Source organism: Dreissena polymorpha, chromosome 5, assembly GCF_020536995.1.
Source record: "Dreissena polymorpha isolate Duluth1 chromosome 5, UMN_Dpol_1.0, whole genome shotgun sequence".
Classification (NCBI taxonomy): domain Eukaryota; kingdom Metazoa; phylum Mollusca; class Bivalvia; order Myida; family Dreissenidae; genus Dreissena; species Dreissena polymorpha.
In genome coordinates this window covers 81,143,215-81,170,429 of record NC_068359.1, presented here as the reverse complement: position 1 = coordinate 81,170,429, position 27,215 = coordinate 81,143,215, and the positions used below count along the sequence as shown (strand labels likewise).

Below are 27,215 nucleotides of genomic sequence, written 5' to 3'. Positions count from 1 at the left end.
GTCGATCTGCGACAGCGAGATACCTACCTGACTGCATTGTAGTAGGCGTACAAACTCGTCGATCTGCGAGTGCGAGATTCTGTCCACAATCTTCCTCTTGTCTCGTATCAGCTCCACTATCATCTGAGCCACGTTCAGACCGATACCTCCCTAGAACACACACGGGTGAGCAATTTGAACAATGTAATACATGTAATGAAAAGACGTCATAGTAGACATAGTAATAAATATTATTCTTCAACTGACTTTTTGCGTGAACTGTGTCTGGAAGAATTCGATGTACTTGGCGAAGTAGAGCGCGTTCTTCCGGCTCTTGCCGATCATGTACGTGTACAGGATCTCGTACGCCTCCTTGAATACGAGGATGATGTTCTGTTCGTCCGGGACGCCCTCTAGCGGGAACTGCAGGATGCGCACCAGAAGGTCGATCACCTGTAAAAACGGGGGTTAAATGTACAGTTAAATGGGACTAAACGTAAAAAACAAGCAGACATGACATAAACGTCATTCAGAACATGCTAAATTAAGAAAAAAGATTCGATTCAAACATGCTTGAAAACACACGATTACCTGGTAAACATTGGTAAAAATCCAACAAAACATACACCATCATAGTAAAGCACATTATTAAACTAAACATCCCTGTATAATATTTTACTGAATAAATAGAACCAACAGGTTCAAATATTTATATTCTGTTATACATTTGATGTATATAATTGAAAGTCTAACTGGAACAAAAGACATCGCTCATCAAAATGAAACAATGGCGTGGGTGTAGCACATGAAATATGTATATAATATACACATTCCCAAAATAAAGGTTATTTATAATGAAGAAAACATACTTTCTCGGTCATCTGTGCTCATACTAAGTCCGATGTATTTTATACTTATAATATATATAAGCAACCTTTGTAGTTTCACAAAATATAACGACAACAAAAGAACTCTCCAAATTATTCAATCGTTTCGCGTTGCAACGCTTTATAATTTTCAGGTTTTTAAATCGTCAAAAGATGCATAATATGGCTATTTTAGAGCATGGTTAATGTTCAGTATTACTGTTTCCTCACACATATCATAACTAGAACGAAAATTTGCGAATCTGAAACAACTTTTTTTTTAATTTTGTCAATTTACCAAAACGTGAAAAGGCCCCTTTAAGTGAACTAATTTAAACAAAACCATCTCAATTATACCTTCAGATTCCGCATGAGCTTCTGGCGGTTCTTGCTGGGCAGTCCGGACTTCATCAGCATGTACTTTCTTAGTTCCTCCATCGCCTTCAACGAGACACAACCGTCACAAACTCGAAACTTGTAAAATGTAATTTTTGACATTTGAAGTATGGAGCTTTTGTTGACGTTTTACCACAAAACCTGTTGAGTAAAGTAAATCTCCTGTTTGACTATTTGGGGAAAGGTTATCGTCAACATGGGGCTATTTATTCAAGAATATGTATCAAATACTTAATGATAAGACTAAGTGATTGTTTTAACTATTGTAAAGTAGTAAATTTAACTCAGAAGATTTGAGGTGTTGTCCATCATGTAAATATCACAGCAGTAATCCGACCTGTTTCTCAATAAATTATTGGGCAGGGAAATCAATCAACTATTGGACAGGGAAATCTATCAACTATTGGACAGGGAAATGTCGAAACTGATGGCGTTTCTTCTATTATTATTTTTCGATATTGATACTTTATTTACCTCGTCCATAGGTATGTGCAGGTCGAAGTTATCCTGCTCCATGCCGTACATACATTTTTGTGTTAGTATGAGTAAACAGTAAACAGTGTTGTAATCAATTGTTAGAATATAATATCCTTATACATACATAAACACTATACCAATTACAAATGTTTAAAATCTTAAAAAAACAAATAAAGTTGATCATAAAAAAATGAAGAGCAAATGTAGTGTTATGTAAAGCAGATGCACAAACTATTGTCATTGTTTAAGTATAAAAAGCTTCGGATTAGTGACAATTTTTACTGGTACTTGAGATCTTTCAAATGGTTGATTGTGGAATTTTTAAAGGATAAATAATATTCATATTATAATATTGGTTCAGCAAACAAACTAACAATTGCCCAACATAGTAGTTCTGTTTAATGACACTTAACATTGTTTTGGATTTTAAAAGACATAGTCAGGCTCATTGTTAGCCCTTGTTTGAATGAAACTATCCCCTTTCTCTGACATAGGTTTATACATTTCTTCAATTATACTAGTAGCATATGAATATTCTTTTGTCTGAGTGTTTTTGCACATTATGTGCACATAAAAATTCAACAACAGAATTCACAATTCTCTGTGTAAAACAGAAATCCCAAAACAGATGTTTTATAGTTTCCTCGTTTCCTTAACAAAAAGTGCACAGGTTATCCTTCAAAATGTTCATTTTATACAATAGAGATTTGATTCCTAGGATTCTATGTACTATTCTTGTTTGAAACCATTGAGTGTAAGTATTTTTTTTTAATATTAAAAAACGAGACTATGTACTTTTTCCATTCAATGTTGTTGAAAAAAGTATTCCACTTTGTTTGGCAAGTCGGTATATCAGAATTGATAATACACGTTGTAATAAATGCACATTCTGTGTTTGGCTTTTTAATAACTTAGAAGACAGAAAGACTGGGAAAATTCTTAAAAGTTCTAATCAATCCTTCATAAAATAAGAAGTTGATCCTTGTGCCAATATAATTCTCTAAAATAGATTGTTGTAAAAATTTTCCAGAGGTGTTTACAATATCCCTAACAAATCGAATTCCATTGTCATACATGCATTAATTATATATACTACTAAGACCTATTTTAAAATTGTGATTATAAAATAACGGCATGTTAAGTATATCTTAACATTTGCAAACAACTTTCTTACTGATATACATAATGTGGCATGTAAGAACATCTTTCCAAAAACTATTCTTTAATACTTTACAAATTTTCTCAGCATAATCTTTTCCTACATTCATCATTTTGTTAACATAAAATATTGAATAAACACGTTGAAAACATTTTCCAGTGCATAAGACAATTTTTCTTAACCTCCTCAAAAGATTGAATAGCAATACTATGCTTGATTTACGCAGGGCCATTCCAGACGAAATTATGGAACATGGTGTTAATTTGTTTCGATATTGTCTCTCCTGGGCTATGCAAGGAGATAAATAAGTGTGTAAATAGGGAAAGTTATAATGTTTTAATGACAGTTATTTTCCCTAGGGGAGTTAAATTTCTTCTATTCCAAAAATGAGTATTGTGTAATTTAGTTATTTTATTTACAAAGTTGATATCTAGCATTCTATTTAATCAACATCAAATAGAATACATAGAACTTTAACTTGAGTTGTACCCCAAACTAGTTTGTATTTTGTTTTTATGGATTGTGTACTGTACTTTTTGGAGCCAATCCATATGAAATTTATCTTGTCGTAATTTATTTTCAATGCAGAATACAATGCAAAGTCATTTAAAAGATCAAGAATAGCATTGAGTGAAGTTTCTTTGCCATCTAAAATAGTGATGTATCATCAGCAATCTGAGAGATTTTATATTCAGTGCTATTAATTTCAATTCCTTTGATAGTATTAGAATGCCGTATTTTAATTGCTAAGATTTCAGCGCATAGAATAAAAATGTATGAGCTGATGGGTTCCCATTGTCTGCAACCTCTTTCTATTGTAATGAAGTCTGAAAAGAAGCCATTAATTTGAATTGATGTTTTGGTGTTGTTGAGGAAGAGGGAAATCTATGTTTTTAATGTTTCTCTAAAATTGAAATAGTCAAGGGATTTTTCAATAAAATCAAACTCTAGAGTATCGAACGCCTTTTCAAAATCAATGGTCATCAAGAGCCCAGGGATGTTGTTATCTTCTGTATATTTCATTATGTCATATAATAATCTAGTGTTTTCCCCAATATTCCGGGTCTTTTATGAATCCCGTTTGATCGTCAGATATAAGAGTATCAAGAACAGTTTACAATTTGTTGGCAATTGTGCCATATGCTATTTTATATATAACATTAATACGTGTTAAAGGTCTTAAATTTTTAGGAAGTGTCTGGGTTAATCTTCCTTGGGTATATATGTAATAATTCCTTGTTTTTGGGTTACTGACATAGATCCACATATAAAAGCATAATTAAGGCTCCTTGCAACAAAATGACCTAAATCCTTCTAAAATTTTTAAAAAGAATTATGCAATATTAAAACCCATCTGATCCCGGGCTTTTATCACTTTTCATATTTTTTTTAAGGTTTTTGAGATTTCTTCTAATGTTAAAAGGCCTTCTCAAGATTTAGATTGCTCATTCCTCAGTTTAACAGTGTGAATATTCTTTAAATTTTCATGTATATTATAATTGACATGAGTATTATTTTTTTATACAAAACTTTGTAAAACTGTGCAGCTTCTTTTAAGATATCATTGTTATCAAATATTTTTTGACCTGCACTATTTTCAATAAAAGGAATTGTTTTATTATACGCATACTGTGTTTCAATGTTGCAGAAATATTAAGTGGGATTTTTACTTTCTTTAATCCATATTGCCCTTGCTATAATAGAAGAGTCTTTCATTTTTACATTACGAATATTTTGGAGTTCCTGGTGTAATAGATTAAGTTCTGCCATATTTTCGAGTGTTACATTTTTTTCAATTTGTTCAATTGAATTCAATAGATCACATTCTCTTTCTTTCTTTATTTATTTTTATGCCCCCTTTCGAAAAAAGGGGGCGTATAGTGATCGGACTGTCCGTCTGTCTGTTCGTCCGTCTGACCGTCTGCGGTCTTTCCTTCACACTTTGAGTTTAGGTTTCGAAAAATGCTCATAACTTCTATGTCCCTTGAGATATAACCTTCATATTTGGTATGCAGGTGTATATGGACAAGGCCTATCCATACGCACAACATTTTTTACCCCTGTGACCTTGACCTTGAACTTAGGGTCCGCGTTTAGGTTTCGAAATCTGCGTTTAGGTTTCGAAAAATGCTCATAATTTCGATCTCCCTTGTGATATAACCTTCATATTTGGTATGCATATGTAAATGGACAAGGCCTTTCCATACGCATAACATTATTTACCACTGTGACCTTTACCTTGAAGTTAGGGTCCGCGTTTAGGTTTCGAAATCTGCGTTTAGGTTTCGAAAAATGCTCATCACCTCTATGTCCCTTAAGATAAAGCCTTCATATTTGGTATGCATGTGTATATGGACAAGGCCTTTCCAAACGCACACAAATTTCGACCCCTGTGACCTTGACCTTGAACTTAGGGTCTGCGTTTAGGTTTCAAATTCTGCGTTTAGGTTTCAAAAAATGCTCATAACTTATTTGTCCCATGAGATATAACCTTCATATTTGCTATGCATGCTAATATGGACAAGGCCTTTCCATACGCATAAAGATTTTGACCCCTGCGACCTTGACCTTGAACTTAGGGTCCGCGTTTAGGTTTCGAAATCTGCGTTTAGGTTTCGAAAAATGCTATAACTTCTATAAAAGCGTTTATAGGGGGCATATGTCATCCTATGGTGACAGCTCTTGTTTGATTTGTAACTTGAATATGAGATGGTTTTGCCTCTTATTTCCATTAATAAGGTTTCAAAGAAGAGTTGGTCGTTTCTTCTATTATGATACATACGAAAGAATCAAAGAGTGACGCCAGTTTAAAATCATACAACAACTTTCAACAACTCATGATGGCATCAGATATATATTTAAATGAAAGACCAAGTCTTTACATGTACGTTAACAAAACACATATTAAATACGATACTCCGCACATAACTTATTCAACCATTTTTTTAGCAGTTTTCAAAATAATCAGACCAACAATTTATCTGTCTTATTATTCAGCATTTACTTAAGGGTTTCGGGCCCTGATTTGGAAATATTTTATTTTACAGGGAACCGATCAAGTTTTTTTTTCCAGCTGATGTGACCAGCAATTTGAAATCATTTAGATACGATATGTGATGATTCAGCTTTTTATGTTCCCCAGGCTATACCGGGGGACATTTTGTGTTTGCCCTGTCTATTTGTTGGTTTGTTTGCGACAAACTTTAACATTAGCCATAACTTTTGCAATATTTAAGATAGCAACTTGATATTTGGAATGCATGTGTATCTCATGGAGCTGAACATTGTGAGTGGTGAAATGTCAATGTCAATGTTCTCCTTCAATGACAGGTAAAATATATTGGGGGTGTGGGACATAGTTTTTCACAAACACGGCTTGTTCACTTTACTTTAAATTGTTTATTGGTTTAGGTACATCATTTTGTTCCAACCGACAGAATGCATTAAAACTTCGCACTTGCACGATTCAATAGATTAACCCATTTATGCCAAGTGGACTCTCCCATCCTTCTAAATTGGATCAATTTATTTCCAAAATTAGGGATGTCTAGTATATTTATTTCTATATTTAGAAAATTTCTTACAGAAATTCCTTTAAGCAAACAGCGCAGACCCAGATCTACGCTGTTTGCCAAGGCCTTTTTTTCTAGACGCTGGGCATAAATGGGTTAAAAACGATTTTGCGCGGAAGTTATTGGTACAGTTTGTACATATTCATTTTGTTTGCATTGCTTAATTTAAACAAAATAAATTGCGAATCTATAGAAGCTAACTTAATATGCTATACTGAAACACAACAAAAAACATTAAAACGTAACATAATTGTTTTGTAAATATCCTTACCGTCAAAAGCTGGTGCGTTTTCTTAGAATTTAATATCACGCCTTGTTGTCTCTGAAAATATACAATATATAGTATTTAAATGTTTGCAATATATTAAAAATATTAAATATTTATGTATTATTTGTAATCAACTTTTTAAAACACTAAACATATGTTTTAAATGAGAATCAATGTAGACACAAAACACCGGAGAATTATATGTTTATGGTAAGTAGTCTTTTAATATATTACATATCGTTAAGAGCAAATATAAAGCATGGTGTTGGTATATTGTCAAAATGAACACATAATATGCATATTATGTGTTAATAAAGAACATACTTTCAGACCAACCCATGCATGGAAGTAGGAGAGTTAACCCATTTATGCCTAGCGTCTAGAAAAAAAAAGGCCTTGGCAAGCAGCGTAGACCCAGATGAGACGCTGCGGCGTCTCATCTGGATCTGCGCTGTTTGCTTAAAGGGATTTCTGTAAGAAATATTCTAACTATAGAAATAAATATACTAGACATCCTTTATTTTGGAAATAAATTGATCCGCTTTAGAAGGATGGGAGTGTCCGCTAGGCATAAATGGGTTAACCAAAACCTGGTCAGATTAGCGAAACGATGAACGTAACGTGTTTAAATGGCATAAATAGACATTTAATGTCAGATCTTGCTTAAAAAACATTAACATACTAGCCTTTGTTTGTACTTATTAAAAGATCTTCACACGTACTGACTTATACGTGTTCGATACCCACTTTTTGGAAGTCCGGGTTCTACCCAGGAAACTGACTCGAGCGCGTTTCAATGAGCCTTAGGATTGCAATCGAGCATAAATAAATAGGTTTAACTCTTTCAGCGCTGGAACCGAATTTTGAAGGCCTTTTCAAACAGTTTGGATCCAAAGGAGACGCCACAAAACGTGGCGTCTCATCAGAATCCAAACTGTTTGCTATTCTTATAGTATTCTTTGAAAAAAAATCGAAGAAAATGCTTATCTAAGAAATTCGGCAGACGACATTTTAGCAGACTTCAAATTTCCCAGCATGCAAAGGGTTAAGGTATACGCACGTCTTTGATCAGATTTCGTAGGAACGGCACCATTCCGGCGACGTAGTTGAACTCGTCCACGTGTTCGTCTTCCACCATCTGGATCGTGAACGCGTCGTCATACTGGCTCTCTCCGCTAGCGGACACCTTCAGCCAAAACAAAAACAATTGATAGAGGAGAACGGAGTTTTGCACAAGTGTGTTAAGTGCCGTCCCAGATTAACCTGTGTAATCCGACACTTTCTGCTTTTTTGTACATTTCGTGTATATTAGGTTTAAAGGAGGTATCTTCTTAGCAAAATCCAGCTCAGGCGGAGAGTTTCGTCCCTGATTGGCCAGTGCGGACTGCACAAGCTTATCTGGGACGACACTTGACGCAAATGCAATTCACACAGTTTTCCCAGAAAAATACTTAAATACAGTTTTAACCTATTTATGCCTAGTGGACTCTCCCATCCTTCCAAATTGGATCAATTTATTTCCAAAATTAGGGATGTCTTGTATATTTATTTCTATATATAGAATATTTCTTACAGAAATTCCTTTAAGCAAACAGCGCAGACCCTGATGAGACGCCGCATCATGCGGCGTCTCATCTTGGTCTACGCTGTTTGCCAAGGCCTTTTCTCTAGACGCTAGGCATTGGGTTAAGGTCATATCCTAAGGGTTGAGGATATACGACATATGAACCATTTAGTTCAAATACATTTAAGTAATAGGTAACTTGTTTTGTACTGTATTGTATAGGCAGTTGGAATCTTGCCTGAAATAAATGACTTGCAGATGATTACAAGATTGTTTTGGATACACGATAAATGAAACATTCAGTTTAAATACATATTAGTAAGAGGTAAGTTGTTTTGTACTGTATTGTATAGACAGAAGGACCCTTGCCTTAAATGAAAGACTTGCAGAAGATAACGATTGTTCTCCTAATTGCTTTTTTTTCTAGAAGTTCATTATTTATATAGTTGATACCAGACAGAAGAACCACTGGAAGAAGTCTAAGACAGACAATATAGCAGTATTGTGCTTTTTTCAAACATTTAAAAATACGCTTTTTATTAAACCTTTTTCATTTACAAGTTATATGACATGTAACTTAACAGAACCGCCAGCGGAAGCCTTCAATAATGTCTGTGAGTTTTTTCCCAATAAGGTTATTATAAAACATGTTTTCGGTTAAACAAGATGTAAATAAAAATGATGTAAAACAGCATAGCTTTATCTGAGGTAGAGGGACCGCTTGCTAAGCATTAGAATAGGGAATTTATTAACAATGGTTATATATGAGCCTTGTTCTGAGAAAACTGGGCTTAATGCATGTGCGTAAAGTGTCGTCCCAGATTAGCCTGTACAGTCCGCACAGGCTAATCAGGGACAACACTTTCCGCTTTAATGACATTTTTTGTTTAAATAAAGTCTTTTCTTATCAAAAATCCAATTAAGGCGGGAAGTGTCGTCCCTGATTAGCCTGTGCGGACTGCACAGGCTATTCTGGGACGATACTTTACGCAAATACATTAAACCCCTTTTTCACAGAGCACGGCTTGCCAAGACAGTAGTAATATCATTATACCCGGAATACATATAGTATAGCCACGAGCTTCCAAACCTGCCCTGACACAAGTGTATGCAAAAAAACATTTACTTAAAATGACATTATTTCGTTAAGGTTTCATGATATGCCATCTTGTTACTAGGCAGCAGCACCGCTAGATGAAGCTTTAAATCAACGCAAAGAAACACAGGGTTTACTTCATCCCCTTCAATATTTTATCATACATATTAGCCATTCAGTATACACAATTTAATTTGAAAGGTCATATTATCTTTGTTGCTTATCTTGGTTAAAAGCAACGCCTCTGTACCGTTAACCAACGCCTTTACATTGTTGCTTTTTCATTCCAAAATATTTCTATAATATTAATATTAATGTAATCAATATATTATGCACTAAAATAGCAGATTGGCATCTTTAACATCCCACATAATGTAAATACCTGAGTTTATAAAGTTTGTCAGAATAACAGGTACATAAATAAATTTTAAATATTCGTTCTGAACATCATTGAAGACATCGCACAAAGGAAGCAATGACGCATGCTTATAAATGAAGTAAAATAGATTATTTAACAAAAAACAAGACAATTAGACCAGCGAATATATGAATGTATAAACATGATAAACGCTGCGTATTTTGTGCACAGCAAAATCACAATAAATCATTTCAACTTTAACAATAAAAAGATCGCATTGAGCCTTTGGAAAAAGCCAGGACAAATAAAGAAATAAACGGCGAAATTCTGCATGCTAATAATATTTACTAAATTATTTCAATTACACATTCATCACATATCTTCCCGCCACTGTTATTCAAATGCAAAATCCCTTAAAGAAATATGAAATACGAGCAAATGAAATAACGTCATCTATGTAACGCATTCGTTGCTTAGCGACTGACCTTCATGTCAGGATCCTGTTGGTAAATAGACAAACAACAAGGGCATAAAACTCAATGAAAGATGCAACCAGACGTTGCTCATTATACGATAAGTCAGATGCCTAATCATTAATATTAATAAGTGAGTTCATAGCGCGCCAAATATAACTATTTCAGACGAGAAGGATTTACATATATGAGTCGCGTTCTGAGAAAACTCGGCATAATGCATGTGCGTAAAGTGTCATCCCAGATTAGCCTGTGCAGTCCGCACAGGCTAATCAGGGACGACACTTTCCGCTTTTATGACATTTTTCGTTTTAATAAATTCTCTTCTTAGCAAAAATCCAATTTAGGCGGAAAGTTTCGTCCCTGATAAGCCTATGCGGACTGCACAGGCTAATCTGGGACGACACTTTACGCACATGCATTATGCCCAGTTTTCTCAGAACACGACTCATATGTAAAACTAGTAAATCTTATATGTAAACGTGTATTTTGCTTACGATTTTTAAACTGCATAAAATATGTGCTACCTCATATTTCGCGTCTGTGTGTGTTCTTCCCACACATCCTACTCTCCGTGGCTACATTCGTCTTCAAATATTCGTGCATTTACTTGTACAAGTCAGTATTTACTTACATCGTTCTCTTATTAGCTGGTCATAAGAGAAATAAATATATAATAATCACGATCCAATGGTCACCGTTGTGCGCGTAAACTACATTACCTTGAAATAACTTTATTTGATTACATTGAGTGGGTGCTATACAAAACATTTAAATGACGATTATTGCGTTGTGATCTTTAACATGTTGTTGCCATGGTGATAAGTACGCTGTTGATATTTGACGCACATGTGACCTACCTGGCGGACCATGGCGCTGTCCCATCGCAAACCTTTCAGAGTTTGGTCATTGACGTTCTCTATATCCCGGAATTTCCGGCGTATGTAGTCCTCGTCTAAAACATACAGCATTTTAATATCCCTATGTTTTGCGACCATTGACTTAAAAATCTCAGTTTTAATCGTGTGTGTGCGCTTGTTGTTTGAGTCATATTTTAGTTATACCTGTACTTTTGAAGCTCATGGTAACGTGCTGTTTACAAAAAAATGTATAGTGTAAGTATTACTTACTCAAATCGATAGCAGGTCTACACCATCACTAGGATCTTAAGTCACCCCATTATGAGTGACACATTTACGAGGTCAATCTCACCAAGGAAGCCAGATCATTCCGGCCAGTATCACATTTACGAGTTCAACCCCATCAAAAAAGCCAGATCATTCCAGGCAGTAATACATTTACGTCGTCAACCGCACCAAGGAAGCCACATCATTTCAGCCAGTAACACATTTATGTAGTCAACCCCACCAAAGAAGCCAGATCATTCCAGCCAGTAACTAATTTACGTGATCAACCCCACCATGGAAGTCTGATTATTCCGGCCAAACCAAAACTCGTATTAAATCGTCCCGTATCCCTTTTGCTCCCAGCGTGGAAAAAGAGACTCGCTATATGAGATCAACTCTCAATCCTCATTAAAGACTTAATGTATTTTAAGCCTATAGTGAATTATACCACTAAGACAGTTATATCAATACTATGTGTTGACAAAGTCCTGAACATGTCCGTTTTTGGGGTCATTAACCTATTATATTGGCGTAGAAGAAAACAAAATTGATCAGTGTCAGAAGGTGATATATTCATTCTCAGTGTCTCAAGTTTTATCTAGATGCAAACTCTTGGAGTAAATGCCACTACATAACATGCCTTCTTCTTTGACAGCGTGTAGTTACTTGTATCTTGACATAATAATTAAACAAAGACAAGACGATAATGAGAAGTTAGAAGCCTGAATTAGAAACACAGTTGCGGCAACGACATTAACATACACCCTGACCACATGCAACTAAGACTGTCATACGAGATTTCATACACCCGCCTATGTTTGTATGCATTATTTCAAACGTTCTGTACGGAATTCACAGCATAGAGAGTTGCTCAACACAATTGCCTTGTGTTTATAATTTGGTACAAGTAATATAAAGATGCCACTTTATTAAAAATGTCTACAATGAGTTTGTATTCCAATATGTTGCAGTATCACATTAAAACAATGTACAAAACGTGTCAACATATATTACAGCGTACCCTTCAGAGCATGAAGCCAAAATCCCGACAATACGTGTTCTATTCGGCAGTAGCTCTCGAACCTTATTTCATCCCTTTCCTGAAAAGATATAGAGGATATTTGTTCATGTCAGTGTAAGATCGTTTGTTATTTCACGAGTGATCATATAAAATATATTTTCACTCGTGGCTGCGCCAGTCGTGAAAATATTATTTTTCTATGATCACGAGTGAAATAACAAACGATCTTACACTGACATGAACACATTTTCTGTTTCTTGTATGCCCCTTGTTCAAGAAAATAATTAACAGCTGTTTCCCTTTCGCTGAAAAGTTACCCTTTCTCCCGTGGCGTCAATACAGGAGACAACATGTGACTCGCTCTAGGAAAACAAAGCTTAAAGCATATAGTAAATCTTGATATGATAATCTAAAATAGAAAAAGTAGTTCCGAAAATTTGTAATTTTCACCGGTGAAAAAAAACAGTTTGTTTATTCTCACTGCTGTTATTTCACTTTAGAAATGTCATATTTTATCATAAGGTATAAAAGAAATGTTTCTAATTCACATAGTTTGTATTATTTCGGTCTTCAAGAATTTATTGAATACTTTATAAGCATGAAATACAAAAAAGTAATTTATTGATATTAAGGTAATATTAACTACGGGCCTTAATGTTTTCGTGCCGAGCTAACCACGTCTATATTTCTCATGGTATAAACAACAATTAACAAAAGTTAATTGCTGAAAAACATTAAATGATTTAATTCAAATAAAAAACGTCATTATAAGTATGTATTGTTTTTCTATTAAATTAATGTTGACATTTAGGAAAGTTTATATCAAGGCATGTTGATTCATCAATGGACGTGTGTGATATGATAGGATACTACTATCAAAGCATGTTGATTCATCAACGGAGGTGTGATAGGATACTACTATCAAAGCATATTGATTCATCAACGGAGGTGTGATAGGATACTACTATCAAAGCATGTTGATTCATCAACGGAGGTGTGATATGATACTACTATCAAAGCATGTTGATTCATCAATGGAGGTGTGTAATAGGATACAACTATCAAAGCATGTTGATTCATCAACGGAGGTATTATAGGATACAGTTACATAACCTCTTCTATACATCGCAAAACTGAATTCATGTCATATTTCTAAAGCCACCATCTAATTAACCATAAACAATGTAGATAATAAGCATTTGCTGTTTTGATTCCATGCAAGTCTTCTTTGAATATATTGTACTGAAAATTTTCTCAAAGATGTAATTTGTTGCGGGTTCATCCAGTCATGATTCCTCCGGTCATGCAATTCTGGCGATTTATAAGCGATGCTGTCAATACTCCATGTGATTGCAAAATAAATGATCACGTGCGTGATCTATAACCTTGTACCTAATTAAGTGATTATCTGGGAAGATAAAAGCTAAAGCAGAAAAGCATAATTACGTTTGGCAATGCAGGCTAAAGCTCTGCAATCCATCAAGGGTTCTAAGTTTTTAGGGGAAATGTTTTTGCGTTGAAGTCATAAGTTAGTAATCATCCAAATAAATGCACTTTTGTCATGAGAGAAATAACGTCTAATAACCAAGTGGATAATATCCTATATTTGTTGTTATTGTATTGCCAAGTTGGATTGTTTGAACTTTCTTACACTGTCTTGTTTTGTTTTCACTCTGTGTAACATCGCTGAATCAATTCGTCTTGCAAAGATCACTTGGAGATTATGAATTAATGTAAAAGGTTCCAAAACAAGATATTCGCAGGCTTTCTAAACAATAAATCTAGAGGTACAATTGATTGATTTCCCTTGTGCCCCGTTAATAGCAGGTTATTCAATGCGTCTGACAAATATCTAACAATGTATAAACATTTTTTCTGGCATTGGGACGTTATCAAAACAGGCCTGTCGCAATTTGATCGTAGAAGCTCTTATATCACACAGGGGTTGGTCGATACAGGATAGATATGGAAAGACCCTCCAGTAAATGCATGGGAAGTCACGAAATTGGGATATTTAGAAAAGGATTGAATGCTCCTGCAACACGTAATGTTTAATTGAATGGTGAATGCATATCAAAAGTCATATATTTATTTCGATCCAGCGCTATTCTATTTGTATAGTTATACCGCATACACCATAGTAATGGTTTAAGTATTAATATACGTAGCTTGAAAGTTAGGAGGTGTCACCAGCATGATTTAAGGAATGGCACTGGTTGATTTGATTGACCACCGTGCAAAAAGTAATGCAGCGCATTAATCATTCACGATACATGACCGGTATACAGACTATTTACTCATCCGAAAGATTATGACAAAACTTTGCACAAATATAAGCGAAACAAACTCATGAAGAACTTATACACGAAAGGGTCATTGATAGACCTACATTTATAACGGAGTGAAGTCGGAACACTGTGCGTGGATCTTCGCAGTCGTCGATTAGAAGAATCTCACGTGAACCATCGATGCACAAGTACTTTCGGGTGGTCATGTGACGTAGGCGCACTTGCTGCTCCCATTGCAGAATATCGCCTTTATGTGGAAACATTTAACGTTGTTGTTTAAGTGGTGTATACATATTTAATAGTTTACACTTAAATGTTCCGGACAGTGTTTAAAAAGGGAAGCGGACAACGACAACGAGCGAGGCATGGTATTGTTTTGCGCATGGGGGGTTAGAGGGTTAGGGTAAGGGTTAGGGTTAGGGTTAGGGGTCGGGCTTGGGTTCGGGTTAGCCTTAACACATACCTTAACCCTAACCCGACCATTAACCCTAACCTAACCATAACCCTGGGTTATCTCCCCTATACCATGCATCGCTCGTTGTAATTGTCCTTTTCCCGTTTAAAAATAATGTATTATACGAATACTGTTGTACGTGTTTTATATAAGAATTTCAATGATGCGGTCGCAAATATAATGATGTTTTCATACCTTTGAAAATAAACTTCTCCGATATATGGTATTGATGCAGACGTATTAAAACATTTAAGTACCCTTCATTCCTCTATTTAAATTCATTCTCTCGATTCGGCCACTTTCATATATGGAGAAACTCTGACATATTTCTGATAAAACTCAAGTTATTTGTCTTTAATTCGAACATTATAGCACATATTTGCTGTCATTTTTGTTAAAACACGTAAATTATATATATTTGTATTTAAAATAATCAAATATGAGTAAAAAAACAACTTTTCTATACATGTTTTAATTTCAATAAATTTGAAAACATCAACTTTGAATTATTATGTTTATGTGTTTATTATTCTTAATTTTAAATAAGAATGATATCAAAATTATTACTGATTGATACGATTGATACGAGAGATATGTACATATCAGGGTTGCTAGGGTGCCCTCTATGTACTTATCAGGGTTGCTAGGGTGCCCTCTATGTACATATCAGGGTCAATAGGTAGCCCTCTTAGAATTCGCCTTTTAATAAATAAATGTCTTTTATGTAAACTACTGTGCACGTACCTTAAACTTTAAAACTTATATACAATGTCTGACTTCTGTTGAAATTGTATTCGTTAAGAATAAAAAGTCTATTTAACCCTTAATTGGACGAATACCGAAAAATATGTTATACATGTATATAACAATAATTAACACTACTACTACTACTACTATAACTACTACTTCTACTACTACTACTACTACTACTACTACTACTACTACTACTACACTACTACTACTACTACTACTACTACTACTACTACTACTACTACTACTACTACTACTACTACTACTACTACTATTTCTACTACTACTACTACTACTACTACTTCTACTACTACTACTACTACTTCTACTACTACTACTACTACTACTACTACTACTACTACTACTACTACTACTACTACTACTACTACTACTACTACTATGACTACTACTACTACTACTAGTATTACTACTTGTACTACTACTACTGCTACTATTACTACTTCTATTACTACTACTACTACTACTACTACTACTACTACTACTACTACTACTACTACTACTACTACTACTACCACTACTACTACTACTACTACTACTACTACTTCTACTAATACTACTAATACTACTACTACTATTACTACTACTTCTACTATTACTACTACTACTACTACTACTACTACTACTACTGCTACTACTACTACTACTACTACTACTACTACTACTACTACTACTACTACTACTACTACTACTACTACTACTACCCCTACTACTACTACTTATAATACTACTTATAATACTACTACTACTACTACTACTACTAATAATAATAATAATAATAATATAATAGTGTTGTTGTTGTTGTTATTATTGTTAATATTTTATTTTATTTTTTATTGTTATTTTCACTATTATTATCAAAATAAACATTAAACAGCCTTTAAAGATATCAATTGATGTATAAATACACTGAGCAGTTACCGTTGAAAATATTATTTTCGGCCTCTATCGTCCAGAACGTATTACCGGAAGTGGGTGGGGAAAGTGTACGTGGTTTATGCTGATCCATAACACGGATCCGGAAATGAACTGAAATCATGCCAGAATTATTATAGAATCTATAAAACTGGATTTGTTTACATAGTGGATATATGCGGACATAAGCTTAAGTCGTTATAGTAACTATGTCAATTGGAAAACGAGCCATGTCTATTTCAAATTTTAACTTGTGGACTTTGCATATAAAATCGGTCTTCATTAATCGTTAATATTTGTTAATTCCTGAACATGTGCATCGATCTAATTGACAACTCATTATAATAATTATTTGATTATTGAGAAACACTTATCTTTTTACAACATGTATTTTGAAGCGAATTGTTGTTAAATGTTTGAACTTTATTTTCCGTACACTTTTTTTTCTGCGAATTGTTATTAGAGATTAAAGTATGGAAGCCCTTTGATGTAGTTTTCAGCTACAGAAGAAGAATATGAGTTCACACTTAAACCATAATTCTTGATGCATGCATTGAGACTTTATTTTGCGAAGAATTGTATTGACGGTAGCGAGAATTTACAGCGTTGTGATACCACATGACCACGTGACCTCAATATCACGTACCGTCTTCTGCTACTTCGTCATCAAACAGTCCCTCCGCCACCATGTACGCCTCAAGTTCCTTGTGAAACAGTCGGATAACACTCCCTCCCTGTAAACAAATTCTTAGTAAAATCTTAATGAGATGAGATATTTTAATATTATTTGAATTGATGTACTAATTTATTTCAATAACGATTTTTAAGAGACTTACAACTGCAATTTTAAAATAAAACCCTGAAATCTGTCAGTGGAGTGAAGCAGTCGACCTTCGGTGCAATTTTTGTAACAAAGATATAGAACTAGTCAGAAGATAAGGTTTCAAATTGTATTTAAATTTAAAGTTTAAGGTTAATTCATATTCTTTGCGGAGTGTTTTGTAATCTTAGGCATGTTTGATAGAAATGGATTTTTTAATATTATTTGGATTTAAAGGACTTATTTACTGTTCCAGTGTTTGGCAAAATGTCAATGACATCTAAATGCCACACATTCAAAAAATAATGTCTTTATTTTAATCAAACAAGCAAATGAAATACCCCTGATAAAGAAACTGTTCAAAATATTATTTTGGATAATCATGAATCAAAGTCAGTAAAATAATTAATCGTTTATATGTTTATTTCAATAACTTGGGAAATATGTATATTATTAACACGGTGTTTAAACTTCTAACTTAATTGCTAATGCATCTACGATACAGTCAGGCGTTAGATTCTGCCATCAAATGTCATGGGTTCGAATCCGGGCTATATTTGTTCTTTTCTTTTTTGCGAATATGATAATGGCAGAATATTATATTCTTGTAATTATAAAAATCAAATGCTTTTTTATTCGAAAATATGTAAACAAGTCCTTTTTAGAGGAGAGTTCATAACCAAAGTGGGGAATAAAATCATTACCCGGACATAAAGAGCCGAGTCCTGTGTCGCCATTTTTCGGAATCGGATAAGAGTGAAACCTGACCTCTCCACACCAAGGTTAATTTCTGACCTGTAAGGTCGCATAAACATTTATAGATATAATGTGCAGAAACAATAATTCTTAATAATGAAAAAGTAGTAAAACAGAATACAGTTTGATAAGGTATGTCCTATAGTTATATTTATAGTTTGTAGAGTCCTTCAATCAATGGCGCATAAGAATTGCAAAAGGTCAATAAGTCATTTTGATGTATTTGGTACTATCAATTTTCTAATTAATGAGCACGTACACGTACAATACATAGCATTCCATGCTCGTATTAAACAGTTAAACTCTAGGTCGCTTAGACGTTTTAAAATGACATATTAAAATAGCAGGGTTCACGAAGATGACACACTTTCAAGTTTAACTCTGTTTTGCTCGATGATTTATTAGTATTGATATCAGCTGAAGTGCATGGCATAAAAGCAGTGGATAAACCCACCCCACTGTGAAGTGGTCAATCTGGAAGGCCGAGCTTGCGTGCAGGAAATGTCCTGGAGACTTGATGCTTTCAAACACGATTTGGTCGTAGATTTGTACCTGGAACAAGGCACATGTACCTAGATTACAATAATCTAGCGGTATGTCATGCAGTTTTTTCTTTCGATGGATTTGAATCATGTTTCGATATGTTCATGCAATACAATATTTAACGTAGCCATTGCAATCATGCAGACAAACTGTGGAAAGTAACAATGTTTTCCAAGTATATGTCATGTATTTTCTTTTAAAGAAGTCTTAAAATAAGCTTCTGCAGACAAAACTGTCCTCATTTTTTTATTTGTATAGACTGTATAAAGGGGTGCAATACATATTTATCAGATTAAATACTGAAAAAAAAATACATTATCACATTATTCATAAGCATAGTTAGATATTAAGTCAGAAAACAATGTTGCTAAGGCACGACTAGAATGATCTGCAATTCTAAAAGAGGCTTATAAGTTTACAAAGAAACGCATTTATATTCTCTTGTTCTATTAATTGTAAGTTATAAGTTATATCCTACCACTTCGCCCTCCGATTTGACCTTGTACTGAGGCAAAATTCGGAACTGCGCATTCTTGGCATTAAACTCTTGAAGTAGTACCTGGAAAAATACATGTTCACTGTTCAACTCATATAAGTTTTTACGGGGTCCATATTTAGATGGCGCGTTTTTCAGTTTAATAATCCATACATGGAACAAGGTTGAAAATGGAACAGGTGACTTACTTTCCATTTTTGCAAGATTTATAAAAAAATTACGAGTTTTTTGGATGTTTGTTACATTGTGTATAAAATACATTCAAAAAACTATCAGAAACTATCGTTTGTCTTTTTGTGCGTTACTTGTGATGTTTGTTTAATTCTAAAAGGCATTATTACCTAACTTAGCTCTTTATGTATTTAATACGGTAATACAATGTATACAATGTAGGTTCATAATGACCTTTTTAATTCAGATTCAATGAATAAAATATCCCAGAATGTCAAAAAACGACGAAATACTATATTATGTTGGTATTATACACGTTATACGTAAACCTTGATTACACATTATATTTGCAGACAACCACTTATGTTATTATACAACCTATTGAAAATATAATTTCGATCGACTGAATTAATACCTATTCTAGACGATGGTTAAAAAAAAAAAAGCTTTGCTTACATCACATAATTACATTTGGAATGACATTTTTACTAATTACACTACTTAAAACGGAAATATTGTCCAAACCAGACATTGATAATAGTGTTTCCCCAAACGTTTTTTTACAAACGTTGCCCCGCTGTGACTTTGACATATCCCTGCCATCATTTCATGTTGTGTTCATGTCAATAATTACTAATTGAATAGGCTTCTGAAAGTTGTTTTCACACATATGTTTCGAGAGATGAGAATGTAACAGTATTATATGCTCTACAGCTACGTATCAGTTAGACGTGTTTTACACTAAACCCTCTTTTTATATTCTGAGTTGGGCTGAAAAAATCGTTTACTGTCACACTAATGGCATTGGTAGTTAATCACATTAACAGTATCTAAGCTGACGCTCATGTTACATCATAAAAAGGGATGCCAGTTCAAACCCCGAGTGTATTGCCAGATCACCCACTCGTGTTACTTGTACTGTTTTGCCTAGGGAAAGCTTTCTGCGGATTAAAGATCAGTTACCATAATATTCAATATTTAACAACCCGATTCTTTAGCGCCGATGTTCTAATTTAGTTAAAAAGCATATCTGAAGCTACGCATTTGCGATTTCATTATATGTTTGAGAGTCCACATAAAGTGGCTTTCTCTACATCGCCGATCAGTCCTTGTTTAATTGACTTTAGATTTCAAATGTAAGCCTGGAAATTTTCGTGTTAGCTGTTTATCTAGAAAATGACCTGATTAATTTACAGTTCCATATGAAAAATATGACATACCAGCATATTGTTCTTGTCAATCTGAGACGTCTGTGAGGTCCACATATGGACGAACTTGTTCGTGAACACATGGCGTAACTGAAAACAGTGATCATGTTAATGCGATTTCGTTCCAATCCTATTCAAACATGATAATTGTATAAATGTTAGATGTAATGCTTTGTAAAACAATGTGTATTGCTTTAAATAGACATGTTTAAACTAATCATGCGAAATATATGTTACCCATAGAACGAATAATCTATGTACTCATTGAACGGTTTTAATATTGCATGTTAAATGCCGATTAATATCATATTAAATGACACGTTTGTTTTATTTGTATGAAGTTGCTGCTGTTAAGCAAATTATTCAAACATACATTAATTATGTATGTATGCTGTATTTATGCCACACATGATGCATTGAACTGAACTATTGCTATTCACAAAAGATGTGTTGACCCCATGGTCCCTGTTTGTTGATGCAAAGACGCCTTAAAACGCTCATATTAGTCTAGTGCGAAAGCTAATTTCAAAACCACATGAGCTTGTTTATATAATGGATATGTACCAATGAGTAATGTATATGGATATTTAAGTAAATTATAAAATAAATCGCCTCTCGATATTTAACAAAGGTGCCCTCTGCGTTTCACAGATAAAGATCTCTTTCGTTCTTAAAGAAAACAAATTCTCATAATTCCTAAAGTATGTTTACTGAACTTAATGGTCTTCCCGTCTTACTTATCTAACACGTTACAAACCTTAAAGATATTTAAATATTGGAACTTCCTACCAACTGATAATTATCTATTTCGACCTATTTTATTCAATAATAAAGTACGTATGCCTGCAAATAAGGTCACCAACCTGAATGATCTCCCCATATCTGACCCTCTTGCCCATCTGTCGCCGCTGCTCCTGTAAGTTGTCCGCATTCTCCGCCTCCGCTGCAAGCTACAAAACAAGAGGTAGCGGGAATAAAAGTGAGTCAATATACGAGATATCAAGGAGAACGTGTATAGTTTCAGCGAAAATACGCTTATGAATGCATGCAGGAAAGCTGTGAGTAGAGATCAAATGTCACGAGGACGCTAGATGAACGTAAGAGAGCAAAGGCTGTCTCCGCAATCTGCTAGATTTTCGAAACCCCGCTAATCAAGTTGGGTTTAAAACACACCTTACCCACTCAATATCATTTCAAAATTACAAAACGTATCATCAGTTATTATTTTTTTAAACGACGATTGATAAATAAATTGGCGTTGTTTGTGCCTAGAGATGTATTAATATAAAAAAAATCAATACGGACCTCGGACTCAAATATCCCATTAATTAATTTGTTTATATTTATTTATTTATTTAATTATCATTAATTTATGTATTTGTTTATTTATTTTTATGTACACAAAATGAATCTAAACATATGTATTTAGATCGAAAAACTAAACAAATTATTAATTAAAATAAGATGATGTCAAGATAAAGTCATTAATTTCAAAACAACGTTCGAAATTACATGTACGGTTATCGAATTCGCAGACAAAGTGTGCAATTTACCCATCAGGCTCGACGTTCCCCTGGCGTATCATCTACTTTACAGCAAACCGTTAATTTGTTGGGAATGCACCAACTGTCGCTTTTATGACTGTTTTATGTTTCTATTTAATCAGCCATGATGGAAAATGCCTTTACACATAAATAAGTTATGAGACCTTGTTGGTCATTTTTCCAAAAGACAGTTTGAGTTAACTTTAACAGATTTTAGTATGATTATTGGTTCGTGGTCGAACAAATTTGATTTTATCTTCACGTTTCTTTTTAAATTGTGATTTGTAACAATCCACAATTAAGAGGTGTATTTTCAAAATAAAACTAAAATTGACCTGCAATTTATAAGGTTTCCTTCAAATAAAATAAATTCCGTTCCATGTTTTCAAGATGGTATACGGGTCGTAATATGTTTGTCAAACAAAATTACATTCCTTTCGATGAGAACGATGTACACTCAATAAACTAAAATAAACACCCAAAAAGTATATGTCAATTGCAACCAGTTCATAACGATTGTGGATACAATTGATTAATAACAATGGTATCGATACGATATGCTATAAAATATTGTTTAATAATACATTTTTCATTTGAAAGACTAATACACAAAATAAGTTAGCTTTTTTGTTTTGATTTACTACGGCTTTTACGACATCATACATATTGATCTCTTCACAATAATAATTACATGTAATTCCGAACGCTTCGCGTGTTTTACAAGATGTGGTTAAGAGAGGAGGGCAATTACAAAGATTGCCAATTTTTGCGCACATTTGATCGAACAAACGGATGTATCAACGAACAAGAAGCAATTCATGCAACCACTGAAAACCAGCTTCATTTTGTTCACCTTTGTAGTTGGCTCGTTAAGTAGTCCCAACTCATACACGTGGCTTAAGTCACGTGATAATAGAATTCCAACGTGTCGCATAATACCATCAAATCATTTTGTCACATCCGTTAATTGATTGCGATTGACCTTGCAAGTTGTTCATAAATAGAATCAAATTATTATATGTATGTCCCTTTCATGATGATTTTAAAACCAGTAGACGTGATTATATGGCTTTGTTCAAAATAAATAACTTTACAATATGGCCAGTGTTCTAATGCAACTATAGCTATATCTGCATCAGGGTACCTTGTGTTGCGGTAAAGCGCCCGTGTCCTCCAACAGGTTACCGGAAGAACTGGCCTGTGCGAGGTACTTCCGGTACTTCTTGTTAAGCTTGTAGCGGTTCTGAATGCTCACTTGGAATACGCATGCTACCGGTGAAGAAAGTATGTTATGAGCGAAGTGCGTTGAAATTATTAACAAAGTAACTATTGGCAGCCATGAAAATATAAAAATGATGGTACATCACAATTGTTATTTTAAAAAGTGGGTTTTAGTATAACAAATACGTTGCTCAGAAGAATATCTTTTAACGTATTTATTACAATACTCATACACACGTATATCACCCAGGATAACAATGCACTGTTTATTTAAGACAATGCAATATATGTGTCCCACTGACAATATAAATGACCATGTAGCGAGCTTTATTAGACATTTTGAATGACAAATATACACAGAAGAATACAAGTGTACGCTTTAACATTGTTCCATAAAAGTAATCTGTATTGTCTATGGTATGCATTTGCAGACAGTATTCTAATTTTAAATAATTTCTCTCAGAATTATCTCTATTATGCACTTGTAGAAAGTAATGCGCCTTAAAGATGAGCCATAACGGACCTTGTGCGCATGGTATCTTGGTTGGTTTGTCCTTCTCTTGGCCTCGGTACAGGTACAGTTGGCTATGCACGGAGCTGTACGATAGAAATATATTACTTTCAACCAGGTCGAAACGACTCATATGTCATTTTGAAATATATAAATTTATTAAATATTTGTGTTGTATTGCGGTTATAACGAGGGATATCAATGACCTTTGTGCCAATAACCCGACATAACAGGTAATATAGTGTGTCTCATGCCAACACTGGCGGGCACTAAATCAAGTTCGGCGACACGACTTTTTTACCAATAAGCATGAGCCGCAAAATATGTATAATTTCTTTAAAACTGTCAAAATGTCATTTAAAGTCAAAGAAGTGTGTTTGTTTGTATTATATTGCTTACTTGTGTATACGTGCTTCAACCAGTTTATGAACATTCAAGTTTTGAAATAGGAATAGTTTCGAGGTTAGAAAACCGAAACGACCGCAATGTCAAACTAGATTTCAATAATTAATAAACCAGCAGACAATTTATTGAAATGTACATTCACAGTGGAATTGTCCAACATGGCAAACTCAATTTACCGACAGGTATTAAACAAGAATCATAATGATGACACGCAAATAAAAAGTGCCGTAAGTAAAATATTTTATACATATCACCGTAAATAATGTGTGACAATTTAATATGGTATACATGCATATGCACTGTCTAAATACGTGTGCTTTACCTATGTTTTATCCTTATTGCAATAATTTAGCTACAATTTAGTTGTTCTTCATGGGTGATGCTTTTCAAATTATTTACTATAAAAATTACACTGCTATTAGTATGGAGAGTGTGCTCCGGTGAACTTGGAACAGTAAAATTGTACACATGATAAACTATAGCAAAGTTATTAACTAACTGTCCAACTGAGGTGTGAATTTGTTACATCTGTACTTCATTAGCAAATAAACACAAAAAGTATTGGTATACTTTAAATTCTGCATTTTTTCCATATAAGTTAAGCATTTCATGAGTGAGATCATTTACAGAGCGAGTTTTTAATTGGTTAATGGGACTGTGTCCTTTAAAAAGAGCTAATGGTCAAACATTTATGATTAGCAATTATCATTTACTTAACATCGGAAAAGGGAGTTTACATGGAATGTTGTTTTAATTATTTTTAAATGGTTTAAAAGCCTTACAACTTTTAGAACGGAACAAAATACCAAACATGAAACAATCTGAGGGAGTTTAACATGAATGACGTTTTAAATGTGTGGTTGGTTATAAATCCTTAAGTGCGATGGGTTTAACAATTTAAAACGAGTCTAATGGATAATAAGACTAGCACGAATAGACATAAAAAGAGCTGACAAGGCTTGCATATTTAAAGAAAGCATGAACATACTTAAGGGGGAGAAATGTATACTACCTTACCAGGTGACTTTATGCGCACCACAAAGTTTCCGATAAATAAATACAGAGTTAATAAAAAAATGATATATTCATTAAAGCTCGAGTGTTTCTATTGTCTATGGCGTCTTTCAAGTCCGTTTCCCGGGAAGAACCAGAATTATGTGTCTTTGGAAAGATCTCGAGAACACGCAGCGAACTGGGATCGAACCGGGGACCTCCCGGTCGCAAGGGTTAATTTGATTTCCACTTAACCATTTTAGTCGAAATTCGCTTGAATATACTGTTGCTAGATACATGAGCTAAAATTATAATGTGAGCAATTATAAATACTCGCCTGCTCTGAAGACTATACGTGTACCCCTCGGTCTCCACGGAGTACAGACATATGTAGTCCCCGACGCACAGGTACTCGCCTGCGTTGGACGAGGCCAGCATCATGTTGCGCGTTCACCTTCCTTACCATGGAAACAACATTTATTAAATTAACAATACGAAAAGAAGTTTGGACAAATTTTAAACGCGCAATGCTTTTCATGTTACGTTCCATGTTGGTGACCCCAGCTTTAATAATGTTTATGTTTAAACAAGTGTTGTATCATGTTTATGTTTAAACAGTTTAAACAAGTGTTGTATAATGTTTATGTTTAAGCATGTGTTGTACAATTTTTATTTTTGTGTTGTATAATGTTTATGTTTAAACATGTGCTGTATGATGTTTATGTTTAAACAAGTGTTGTATAATGTTTATGTTTAAATATGAATTGTATACTGTTTATGTTTAAACAAGTGTTGTATGTATAGGCAATTTGTCACTTGCATACGTCTTGAGTTTCATTTATTCATTATAATATTAACTTTTTAAATATGTTCATAATACTTTAATACATTATTTAATATTATATTGTGAACTTACGTGTGGTTAGTTGACTAGTCTAGAAATGTGTATCAAAGTAATAAATCCAACCACATCATCCACTCAATCTGGATTGTTTTTAAAGACATCCGTCAAACAACACAAATAAATCTAGATTGTCATTTCATACCATTAACCATTAACTACACCATTGTTACTGATGTATAGTGTCCAAACGGTCAATGCCATTCGCCCAAGCGCAATTCTATAAACTCAAGTACACGTTATGTTTACAAGTAATCCAATTTCGATTCAGATAGAGAGTTGTTCATATGGTTCACGCATTCCCAAATTTTAGAACATGTCTTCAAATAACCCCGCCGTGTGTGGAACCCTCATATGAATGTGATTGACGCTGAACGTTTCCTATCTTCAAACCAATAGCAACCAAATACTGGCATGGTACAAGCCAGTGTCCCAATAACGACGTGGCATCATAGAAGGCGTTAAATATACGCGTGGTTTTGTAGTATGCAGGCTTCATTTCCAAAATTGTTTAACCTTTTACCTCCTTTACGTTTTCTTATGGCTGATTTTGTTGTACATTTGATTTAATAATAATACAACTGATATTTGAAAATGACGAAAGCAATAAACAGTGAAATCCATTACATTCGATTTCAAAAGAACAATTGTAAAAATGTATCTTATTTTATTTTAAGCAAAACTTTACTTGATCTCGTGTAACACATGAATTAAAAGTGCTAATTTTTGTCATTCTTAAGTAACAATATATACCGATATTCATAAAACTAGTCAAAATTTAAGATTGTAAATGTTCTATTTAAAATTCAAAACATTTCGTTTGAGATGATAAAAATTATGTACATAAGTAGTATTTAGGATTCAT

General features: G+C 34.0%; 1 protein-coding gene across 1 annotated transcript in view; it reads right to left on the bottom strand.

Moving 5' to 3' along the window:
• LOC127831400 (inositol 1,4,5-trisphosphate receptor type 3-like) overlaps positions 1 to 25,887 on the bottom strand; it is a 103,014-nt gene extending 77,127 nt beyond the window's left edge. Inside the window, exons 1-18 of the mRNA XM_052356386.1 lie at positions 25,787 to 25,887; positions 24,064 to 24,137; positions 23,464 to 23,588; positions 21,639 to 21,725; positions 20,788 to 20,865; positions 19,379 to 19,459; positions 18,812 to 18,909; positions 18,306 to 18,396; positions 17,428 to 17,515; positions 16,788 to 16,895; positions 14,746 to 14,891; positions 12,357 to 12,435; positions 11,069 to 11,163; positions 7,778 to 7,903; positions 6,721 to 6,771; positions 1,203 to 1,286; positions 247 to 432; positions 28 to 150 (exon numbers count right to left, since the gene is read on the bottom strand). Coding sequence (XP_052212346.1) covers positions 28 to 150; positions 247 to 432; positions 1,203 to 1,286; positions 6,721 to 6,771; positions 7,778 to 7,903; positions 11,069 to 11,163; positions 12,357 to 12,435; positions 14,746 to 14,891; positions 16,788 to 16,895; positions 17,428 to 17,515; positions 18,306 to 18,396; positions 18,812 to 18,909; positions 19,379 to 19,459; positions 20,788 to 20,865; positions 21,639 to 21,725; positions 23,464 to 23,588; positions 24,064 to 24,137; positions 25,787 to 25,887 — 1,821 coding nt within the window. The remainder of the gene's footprint in view (positions 1 to 27; positions 151 to 246; positions 433 to 1,202; positions 1,287 to 6,720; positions 6,772 to 7,777; positions 7,904 to 11,068; positions 11,164 to 12,356; positions 12,436 to 14,745; positions 14,892 to 16,787; positions 16,896 to 17,427; positions 17,516 to 18,305; positions 18,397 to 18,811; positions 18,910 to 19,378; positions 19,460 to 20,787; positions 20,866 to 21,638; positions 21,726 to 23,463; positions 23,589 to 24,063; positions 24,138 to 25,786) is intronic.
• Between the last annotated feature and the right edge of the window lie 1,328 nt (positions 25,888 to 27,215).